Genomic DNA, 12,254 nt, shown 5'->3' with positions numbered 1-12,254 from the left:
AAGCATGTAAACTTGTGATCACTTCCAAATTCAAAGTACAACTTGCAAAAATACAAGACACAATTCTAAAGATTCATGCATTGAACCAAAAAAGAGCTTCTAACCAACATAAAAATCAATGAGCAACATAATCTCACAACCTCCATATTTGAGCTATAAATATCTCAAACTAGTGTATCTGTTTATGACTAAAGAAAATTAATCATCCAACAAGAAGATCAAAAAGTGAATATAAGCTCTGTAACACTTATTACCTTGTTCAGCCGACGAAATCAAACATCTTGTATCAATGTGGACGATAACTATTGGCTTCCATTTCGTTGAACGCCAACTTATTTTGCAGCTTCGGTTTCACTACTAGCTAAACCAAGTTCCATCTCAAGTTTCGACCACGCAACCAAAAGATTAGGCGGAAATTTCTTCTTCATAGTCCTGATAATCCCTTTAGCCTCCTTGTTTTTCGATTTCTTCGCCAGCCCACTAACCAAATACTTCAATGTATTAAAATCCGGTATCTTGTTAACCGCGACACTCTGTTTAAACACCTTATACCCAGTCTCAAACCGCTCATTCCTGCACAAATAATACACCAAAGTCCTAAACGTAGCAGCATTCGGGTTACAACAATTCTCCTCCAACTTATCATACACCTCCTTCGCTTCGTCCATCATCCCCTTCTTACAATAACAAGTCATCAAATAATTATGACTTATCGTATCCGGTTTCAGCCCCGCATTACTCATCTCCTCAATCATCCCCTTAATTATCTCCGGATCACCATCGACCGCGCTCATTATCCTAACATTACTCGCCGCAACATCCACCACACACCCTCTATTCACCATCTCATCCCACACTCTCTCAGCTTCAGTCGAATTCCCTTTCTTGTACAACGCGTGTATAATCGATGTATAAGTAACCCCTGAAATCCTAACCCCTTTTTGTTCCAATTCTTTGAGTTTCTCAACACCCAATTCGGGTTTACCAGCATCGCAAAACGACTTAACCAATATCCCATACGAATACTCATCCGGTTTAAATTTATACCTTTCAAGCATTTCGTCGAACAGTTGGGGTGCAAGATCAAACTTTTTAGAATTTAAAGAGGCAGTAAGCAACGCGTTGAACGACAAAGCTGACCTGGGTGTTTTTAACGTTTCCATCTGGTTATAAGTCTTCAAAGCATGCTCAAACATTCCGGCAATACCATACGATTTAATAAGGGACGAAAGAAAATGCTCATCGGTGATACGAGGATCATTTTTGTGGGACTCGATGAGGGTTTCTATGTCGGAAAACCGGTGAGACTTTGCGAGGCGGCGGACGGTGATCTGTTGAGCATGGTGGGTGGATCCGGGGGAGGAAGTTGAGTGGTTGTTTTTGACGGTTGAGTAGATGTCTAGGGCTTTGTCGGTGTCGTGTTCTTTTCTGAGCTTTGATTTGGCTTTGGAAATGGTCATGGTGGCTGAGCTGGTGGCATTGGTGGTGGTGGAGGTGGCTGCAGCGGCGGCGGCGGAGGTGGCTGTGGAAAGATGGCGGGCGCGGCGGAGGAGAGTGGAAGACGACGCCATGGCTAGGGCTTTGGGTTTAGCAGGAAATGAAAGCGTTGGTGTATATGAGGTATGTTGGGCCTTTGTTGACCCACGGGTTTAACCCGCCAGCTGATTTCTACGGTTTATTATTTGAGCAAGTTTTAACCCTTGAAATTTAGAATTAGGTTAGTTATGGTTTATTATTTGAGCAAGTTTTAACCCTTGAAATTTAGAATTAGGTTAGTATTAGTTTACTTCAAAAAGAATATAGTCGGTTAGTCATGATATGCCTAAAACTAGGGCTGTGCATGAGTTGATTTGGGTTGGTTTTGACAAAAAATCATAACCATAACCATAACCATAACCATAACCGCGAAATCGGTTATTGGATAACCATAACCATAACCGATCGGTTATGGTGATTATAGTTATTTGGTTTTGATGGTTATAGCGGGTCGGTTATGGGTGGTTAACCGTGTATTTAGGTTAGCTAAAAATAGCTTTTTTTTAACATGGAATAAATTTTTATTGCATATTTGTATATATATTAGTATATTACATAGTATTAAAGAATACATATAATCTATAATTTTAGTACCAATTATTATCGATTATTCAAATAAAGTGACATGATACATTCCATAAATTCAAATAAACATTCAAACAAAACCACAAAATGATATAAAAAAACCCATAACTACTAAAAATCTTCAGTCAAAAACATCAAATATTAAAAATATGGTGAAAAGTCTTAAATCCTACAAAGATTTATTACATGTCGGTTCGGTTCGGTTATGGTGGGTATGAAAAAAATGATAACCGTAACTGACCCGCTACTTTCGGTTTTCAAAAAAAAACATTAACTGGCCCACCGGTTTTTTATCTGGTTCGGTTTTTTCGGTTCGGTTTTGTCGGTTAATTCGATTAAGATTCGGTTAATTCGGTTTTTTGCACACCCCTACCTAAAACCTCTGATAGCCAAGAAATACTTCATTTGGTTCATTAGGGTAGCGGTGTGGCACCGACACTCGTATAGCCTATGATAGTCAAGAAATACTTTATTTTGAATGCAACGATATTATCCTAAAAGATATGTCAGAACATCGGAAAAAATAAGCACAACCATGTATTCAGTTTTTTTTAGTTGTTAACGACCGCAAGTCATCAGATTGAAATCAAATTAAATGAAAATTAAATAATGTTAAAAAGTATAGCATTTAATATATAAGGGGTAAAACTGTCACACCCCGATATTTCCACATATTACCGGTGGGGCCGGCGGGGAGTATCGTGACGTAGTTGATATCATCATTGTCAATACACACAATATAATAGCACAGCGGAAGGCTTGGTGAATAAACTATTACAAACCATAATGTCTGAGTGTCCACGAAAGAATATACAGACTGGTATGTAATAAGATCCACAGGCGGATCATAAGTAAAATACAAGAAAAACAAAATAACAGACTTCAGGTATCTATGGATTTGCAAGATCCTCTTATGACACCTAATAGCTCCAGCCTATTACGAGAGGTACATGTCAATCAGTTTTTAGAAAATACGTCAGTATAAACTGGTAAATACAATTAACTGACTCTTTTGAAAATATTTATGGAAATTGATTTAGGTGCACATGGCACAAATAATTTATACTTGGGACAATTATTTAAAGATAAACTTGTATACAGATTTACATGTTTGTCACACAATTGGGACCGGTTGGAAGCCGGTCATAATTAATCGACTCACCACTTATAGAACCCACAAAGAAGTTATCCCCAACATGTGGGTTTATATATTATTTAGCATTTAATTTTGCATCTGTCAGGTGTATGCCTACACCCCGTGCATAGGTCGTGGCCATTTTCAAATGAAATGAGCTGAGGATATCCAGGACACGGTCGAATTAACCCCCAATGTTTATGTTATCAAACAAGACAGATTAAAACGGGTTATGTAATTTATTAATCATAATCCGATTAAATGATTTCATACCGAGCAAGTGGTAATATTATAATACCATATCCCAAGCCCGTATAAGGGAAAATAAGTTAAAAGTATTTACCTGAGCTACACGTGAATGATAATTCAGCCGTAAAATCCTAAAGCTTTATGATGGTACCTTCTACTGGATGCTACTAATCTTTATGGAAGGTTTAATAACCTATTAGGATGCTAACGGGTCTTTAGCTAAGTCAAAGACTTAAACCGGCTAACTAGAAAGAGACTTTACGGTTCTAAACGCTAGATTAAGCGGAGACCGGAATAGAATGTGGTTTAGACCCGACAAGCTTGGATACTTGTATAATATGGGTAAACTAAACACATTCTGGAAATTGAGGATTTAATGATAAGGTTTGACCCGTTCCGGCTATTTTATGTAAACTAGTCACATAAACCGATCCGAACGCGTAAACGCGTAACGGGTAACCAAATGAATTACATACAGGTCTTAATTATTATTATGCTTAAAATATGTTAATACATCAGTAGGATGTAAACATATATGCCCAAAAAGCAATTTAAACCAATTTAAGTCCCATAAGGGCATTTTGGTAATTTTAGTGCTTATAAAAGATATTTTATAACAAACAAAAGTTCTGGTCTTTTGAAATCAGTAAAAATATTTAATTTATCACATTACATCAGTAAGATATCATACATATGTGAAATTTACTATTTATGACCAAACTATGTCCCGAAAGGGCATTTTGGTCATTTCACATGTGACAAATGGCAAATAACCGTTCATTCCGTACAGTCTAATCACTAATTTTTAGTCTATAATCTCATGCAATTAGCGTAATTAAATTACGTAACTGTGTCGTTTATTAGATAACAGTGTTAGAACAAGAAAACAATGCTAAAACATATGTTGGTTTTCATCGTATTTCGAGACCAATCAAACAATGTCCTAAAAGTGTTGGTAGAAAGTGTTGCGCGCACTATTCACGGTTACACTATTTATGCCAACAAAACCGTGAAAACAGAACGAAACAATGAAAAACGACACACGGATAACATAACTGAGTCCATTTACATAGGAAAACACTAATGAGAAAACATATCTTGCAAAAATCTAGGACTTTCCGGTACAACGCCCTAAATACTAAAACGTCCGTTCACTAAAAATATAACATTTTAACTCGTCTGAAACTATAATTAAGCATTTCTGGAACAGCGGAATGATGACAATTGATGACTTATAAACTAAAACACATTGGGAATAACATTGTAGTGTCCGAAATAACAAGCTTCCGGTATTATATCGCTATACATATAACTAGTCCGTTATCGACCCGAAAAACTAGTAAGCGGTATTTTCGCCACAACACAACCAAACGAAGGAGCTAGTGAACTAGTTAAGCCTATTTTGGGACTCGGGATCACTTCATGCTTCGCTTGACGGTGGAACAACAACTTGCGACAAAGCTTCGTCGGTAAGACGCAAAAGTGATGTTAATGTGCCGACGCCTAAACGGAAAGCATTTAAGGTATCAAAATACAACTTACACTAGTCTAGCGAACTAGTTAACCATATTTTGGTGTCGTAAACACCTTATATAAACGCCATAGCAACAATGCTAAACTAAAACCATCGCTCTCGGTGTCATATAACATCTTTCATATATCACCCGATATTGAACCGACGAGCGAGCTAGTAGCATTTTTACCATCTAAAGTCAATACCCACTAAACTAGCGAACTAGTTAGACCTTATTTAAAACTCTAACCTACCATGAACACCCTAATTAAACTTACTTTGTTTAATTACCAAAATATCTAAAACTTACCATTTAAATGCACATGCTTCAAATGTTAAAAAAAAATAATAATAAAACCCTTACTTCTTTCACCAATTTACGACCAAAGTATGGCCCACCCCAAATCAACCTACAACTTGTCTAATAGATAAAAAGATCTTAGACATCATGGCATGGCCTCATGATTGACCATCAAGGAAGTATGGCTTTATAACCTACTATACTACCTTAACCTTACATTACCAATTTCAATAAAAAGCAACAAAGAAAACTCCTTCCTTTAACCCTCATCTCACGGCAACAACACTTCACCACCACCCACCCATTTTCAAATTTCAAACACCACATTTTAGGCTTTAAATATCCATTTCAAGAACATCTAAGGAGTTTGCAAGCATTAGGAGGCATTTTGGAGCATAATATTTCTTGGAAGCTTCATCATTTCCATTTCATCTTCATCCTAGATCTCCCCTAGCCTAAGTGCTAGTAGTAAGAGTTCTAAACTTATGTTTTTTTTAGTTTATCATGTTACATTATTTATAAATGTACAAGTAAGAATTTCATCTTGAAACTCAAAACATATATAATCTAAACCACAAAATTGACATGCTAAACATAACCAAATATATATTATTTGTGTTGATCTAGATATTTGTGGTAGTGTAGATTATGTTAGATGATGTGATCTTGTCATATTATGTAAAAAAAATAATCTAAACATGAATATGTTTAGATTAAGCAAGATCATCATCTTCAACTTCATGAACTTCATATGTAAAAATGGAAGTGATTTTTTAGAAATGTATAAGGTCACTAATGAACTTAAAAGTATGACTTTTAAACTAGTGAAATTGTGATATAACCTAAACTAGGTTATATAAAAATATGGAACTTGTGGATGAACCTAAAAATATATTTATTTTTAGTGGTTTTAGAAAATATATATAAAAGCAAGTTATACAAAGGAATGAAAAGGGGATGATCACAAGACTATAAATATTTTTAGAAAACTTGTTATATATATATAAACAAGTTCATGAAGATTTGAATATGGTTATGTGGATACCATGCTTAAAAGTTGCGTTTTGGAACTTCTTAGGAATTAATGATGATTTGAAAATTGATTTGGTGATTTAAACGCGTTTTAAAAACGTGGGAAACGTCATAGTTTAGGGGAAAATATGGCGATTTTTTTTAAAAATCTAATCGCGATTAAAAATGGGATTAAAGGGTGATTAACAATGTTAAACGCGATTAGTGGTCATAGACGTCATTTTGGAAACCCTAATGAGAATATCTAAGTCTTAAATATTCAATAAGTTTTATGGACTTAAACTTATTCTTTTACAAAAATAAATGGTTAAAAATGTAACCATATATGTATATATAATTTTTGGTAAAAATTATATATTTTTATTGGAAACTTGTCAAGTGCATGTAATATGTGCTATATGTGTATGTATTAGATACCTATAGGGTGATCAAAATAAATACACAACATGTTCCTACATGGTCCAAGAAATGCTAGTAAATCGGACAATTAAATAAAATGGCCGAAATGGAAATACATAACACTTGAGGACAACAAATTGGGCGTATCGACATCGTGAACAAGTTACTATAAAGTCGAGTCTAAAATAACATATTTTAGACATTAAAACGAGAACATATCTAAACGATCGATAACAAGAATCCGGAAAGTCAAAAACTATACAAATTACCAAGTATTTTTCATAGGAAAAAATGAACTTATTTAAAGTTTATTACTTGGTAACATTTTGGTAAAAAAAAATGCAAGATTATGTTAATGGACTCTTAAAGTTAGAATTGGGCCTATCAAAGCTAGTAATGGGCTAGGTCCAAATTCCTTAATACATGGGCTAGGGCCCAATGACAATATAACATGGGCTCGGCCCAATAACAATAAAACATGGGTTAGGCCTAATAACATCGATGACATGGGCTTGGCCCAATGACATGAGCAAGGGCTCAATTACACGCATGCGCGGCACGAAGACATATGAAGGGTGAAGCCCGTTCACCTATAATTCAATACGTATAGAATACATGTATATACATAACAGTCGAGCGAGTAAACTATCAACGCTCTAAAATACAAAGTTGTTCCAAAGATGACAAACGAGAACATAATAAAGAATTCAAGATGAACAACTTGTACAAGGTCCGAAAGACCTAGTGTCTAACGAGATTAGTATACATGTAGGTTATTGACACGTACGGACGCTCACTTCGATATCATAATACACGGAACGCAAACTTGTGAGTTCATGTCCCTCCTTTCACTGATTTCAATGTTTTGTTTTCAAAAACATCGAGGGGAAATACATGCTAAAACTATTGGTATGTTGGTTACGGAGTAGTATAGATAACATGATCAATGTGCATAAGTAGGATGATAACATTAGTAACCATTAATCACTTAGTTACCAAGGTGCAAAAGGTGTAGATATATTGGGCTTGAGGCACGCCCCACTCCTAGTTGTTAACCGTGGAGTGCTTTTGTGATCCCAAATGATAACAAAGTGTTCTCGGTTTGGTTATTTACTTATGGTACATTATGTCAGGGGCTCGCTACCCACTGATAGATCCTTAACAGACTCCATGAATGAATCAGAACATATCATGATTACAAGATTTCATTTTCATGAATACTACGATTACAAGATTTCATTTTCATGAATACTACGATACCAAGATTTCATTTTCATGAATACTACGATTACAGGATTTCATTTTCATGAATACTACGATTACAAGATTTCATTTTCATGAATACTACGATTACAAGATCTCATTTTCATGAATACTATGATTACAAGATTTCATTTTCATGAATACTACGATTACATATGATAACAAAAACTGCATGAACTCGCTCAACTTTTGTTGACTTTTTAAAACTACATGTATTTCAGGAAACAAGTCTTGAGCCAGTGATACATGATTGGATGCAATGATTACCTTTCTTACGTCACACGCAACACGCTTCCGCAACTAGCAGGGTGTGACATCACATAAGCTTTTAAGGGCATTTTTGGAAACCTGAGTTCATAACTTATACCTACTGTAATAATATTTAAATTTGTTTAAAAATTCAGTAGGTAATAAGTCTTAGATGTTAAATATGGTTTTAAACCATACTATGCACCTAATTAGTGTAAAACTCGCTAATTGACGATAATCAAGATGTTTATATAAATCTGAGATTTTGATCAGTTTTAAATGCTCAAAATAATTTATTTAATGTATGAAATCAGTAGGAAAAAAGTTTGGTATTCAAATCCTTTGTTAATCTCATTTTATGTCTAAAAAGGGCATTATCGTCATTAACCGAATTACACAAGAACTCTATGTTTTAAACAGATAATAATCTGACCAAAAATCTTAAAATTCCTTAAAAATAATATCTTACCAGTAGGTAATGAGTTTTGGTTCAAAATCCAAGTTTAAACATGCATTATGCAAGATATCGCAAATTAATCAATAAAAAGCTTCTAATTACGATATCGGGCATAACACCTATTTGGGACCAAGAACTGATGTCAAATTTTCGGGACAAGCTTATATATCAGTAGCAAAGGTTTTTGTCCACTCACATATCTAAAAATCTCATTTGTATGTCAAAAGGGCATTTATGGCATTTTTAAGCATATTAACGATCAAGAGCATATAATTCAAACCACAAAGAACCATGCAATATAACTCCAGAGGGTTATACTACTGAGTAATGTGGTCCTAATTGAAACTTAAAACATAGGAGAATTAAGCTTGAACGGGTCAGAACTGAAAGTCAAAGCAAAAGTCAAGCTTTTGCGACTTTCGGTTATAAACTGACCTTAGACTGATAATTGCCGGGTTAGGACTGATAAAACATGTTCTAATATTAATTACCAAGTCATTAGAATGTTAAAATATAATTTAGAACCTCTGTTTTATTAATTTAAATCATTTTTAAACATTCTGTCCAGTTTTAGTCAAACTAGTTTGACCCGACAATTAACTAGTCAAACGAAATAATTAGAGGTGCCCTTTTAAGGGTTAATCACCTACATTAATATGGTTGCATAACCACTTTCGTTTTGATTAGTGGCGGGACCATATGTGATTAAACTGAAAGTCAAAGTTAAATTACGACATGTTTGACTTTTCGATAATTAAGCTAATTAAAAGGACTAAGCAGGGGTTAAGACTCTTACTAATGGTCCTTGCTATCTTTTCTACACTTCAAATTCTTCTCCTAATCCTTGCAAGCTCCAGAAGTGAGTCCTTTTGAAGTTGTTGCAAATGATGTGCATATGAACATAAGACTAGTGCTCTTTATATACTAAATCCCAAGTGTCTAGATCAATTGCAGCTGTAATGGGACATCCTAGGATCACTCCAGGTGTCCTAGTGAATTTATAATACCGTTTAAGAGCCCATGGGATCGATACAAACGAGTTTAAGTCGGTTTGGAGCTGTTAACCTGCACCTGGCAGGTCTTTTCTGAGCTGGGGACTTCTACGCGGCCCGTGTAGATGTTCTGCTTGGCCTTACGCGGCCCGCCTGGAGGTGGGAAACAAGTTAAACCAGTTTCAATGTTGGCAAGTTTGGTCCCTGATCGATTAAAACCCTTTTTAACTTGATTTTCAGCCATAAAGGTCCTTGTAGTTAGTTTGTTGAGGCTCAAGGATGTATAAACAAACTTCGTTAGGCTCGGTTTCATTAAATATCACTATAAATGCAAGTTTCATCAAGTTGACACTTTTCACCCAAAGTCTTGAAAACTCGCTTAAAGATCTCGAAACCACGTGAAATTTTTATCACTTATTCTTGAGAGTATATTTGAATATTTTGAAGCCTCGGGTTCGTTAAAAGGTCACTCAGAGGTCAGAATTAACATGTTGACACGTTTAACCCTTATAGTTTTATAATCTTCCGATTATTTTCACAAACGGCTTCTTATATCCAATTAATCACTCGATTAAGAATATATTCTTCACGTATGGTCATTCAGAGGCTCAAGTTTGGCATGTTGACACTTTTAGTCTCTTTGCATACATATTTTCACTGTTTGTCAACTTTAGTCCTTCAAACTCAATCTTTCACATATTTAGAGTTTAGGACACGTGTCTATACATAATTGGACACATTTTTACGTGGTGTTACATCCTCACCTCCTTAAAAGAAATCTCAACCCCGAGATTTACTTGAATAAGTGAGGGTACTTCTGTCTCATAGTGGACTCGACTTCCCACGTATATTCGGGACCTCTACGGGCATCCCATTTGACCTTTACTATAGGCACATGCTTTCTTCAGAGCTTTTTAACCTGACGATCCTCGATCGATATAGGTCTTTCAACAAACCTCAGGTCTTTCAACAAACCTCAGGCTTTCATCAATCTGTACGTCTTTATGAGACATAGCTAGCGATTCATCAGCTAGGCATTTCTTGAGATTACAGATGTGGAACACATTATGAATTCCACTCAGCTCCTCAGGCAAGTTTAGCTTATAAGCTACACTGCCGACACATTCGATAATCTCGAATGGTCCAATATACCTAGGGCTTAACTTGCCCTTCTTACCAAAATGCATCACACCTTTCCAGGGTGATACTTTCAGTAAGACTTTATCGCCAACCTCAAACTTTAGAGGTTTTCGCCTCTTATCAGCATAACTTTTCTGCATATCCCTGGCAGCTTTCAGGTGATCACGAATCTGGACAATCTTGTTCGTCGTTTCAAGGACTATATCAGGTCCTGATAGCTGAGCTTCTCCTACTTCTGCCCAACAAACAAGCGTTCTGCATTTCCTACCATATAATGCCTCAAAAGGCGCAGCCTGAATGCTTGTATGGTAGCTATTGTTATAGGGGAACTCGATCAAGGGTAGGTGGTCATCCCAACTACCACCAAAATCAATAACACATGCACGAAGCATGTCTTCCAAAGTTTGAATTGTACGCTCACCCTGTCCATCAGTCTGAGGATGGTAAGCAGTACTAAAATTCAAACGTGTGCCCAAAGATTGTTGGAAACTTTTCCAAAAGTGGGAGGTGTATCTAGTATCTCTATCAGAGATAATAGACACTAGTACACCATGAATAGATACAATCTTATCCACGTACAACTGGGCTAATTTGTCGGAGCTATGAGTCTCCTTAATAGGCAAGAAATGTGCTGAATTAGTCAGTATATCAACTATAACCCATATGGTATCATTTCCATGCCTTGTTTTAGGTAACTTGGTTATAAAATCTATGGTTACCATCTCCCACTTCCATGTGGGAAGTTCTGGCTGCTGTAGCAGACCTGATGGCTTTTGATGTTCGGCTTTAATCTGAGCACATGTCAGGCACTTAGCTACATGTGTGGCAATAGATTTCTTCAAACCTATCCACCAGTAATTAGCCTTCAAGTCTTGATACATTTTGTCACCTCCAGGGTGAACTGAATATTTAGACTTGTGAGCTTCCTGGAGGATTACATCTCGAAGTCCTCCATGAATAGGAACCCAAATTCTTTCATTCATTCTGAGAATTCCATCCTTGCCAGGTGCTAACTGCTCAGCGGTTACACCTAACTTTTCGTTTGGAAGGTTAACTTGCAAAACAACATCTTTCTGTGCAGCTAATAGTCTTTCATTCAGACTATTCTTTAATTTAATGCTCTTGGCATTGATCCTGATTGGTTTGACTCTTTCCTTTCGGCTTAGAGCATCAGCGACCACGTTCCCTTTACCTGGATGGTAGCGTATCTCGCAATCATAGTCATTTAGAGTCTCCATCCAACGGCGTTGTCTCATATTGAGCTCTTTTTGATTGAACAAGTGTTGGAGACTTTTGTGATCCAAATAGATCACACATTTAGTTCCATATAAATAATGTCTCCACAACTTTAGTGTGAATACAACGGCACCCAATTCCAAATCATGGGTGGTGTAATTCTTTTC

The 12,254-nt window shown here is 36.0% G+C and overlaps 1 protein-coding gene across 1 annotated transcript; it reads right to left on the bottom strand.

The window, feature by feature from the left end:
- On the bottom strand, nucleotides 1-1,638 carry LOC110908925 (pentatricopeptide repeat-containing protein At4g36680, mitochondrial). The gene has a single exon (XM_022153924.2). It carries the CDS (start codon nucleotides 1,569-1,571, stop codon nucleotides 333-335), a length of 1,239 nt encoding a protein of 412 aa, XP_022009616.1. The 5' UTR covers nucleotides 1,572-1,638; the 3' UTR covers nucleotides 1-332.
- Nucleotides 1,639-12,254: the final 10,616 nt, after the last annotated feature.

This window comes from Helianthus annuus, chromosome 14 (assembly GCF_002127325.2).
Source record: "Helianthus annuus cultivar XRQ/B chromosome 14, HanXRQr2.0-SUNRISE, whole genome shotgun sequence".
Classification (NCBI taxonomy): Eukaryota; Viridiplantae; Streptophyta; class Magnoliopsida; order Asterales; family Asteraceae; genus Helianthus; species Helianthus annuus.
Note: the sequence above shows the minus strand (reverse complement) of the source record. Positions and strands in the feature narration are given on the sequence as shown.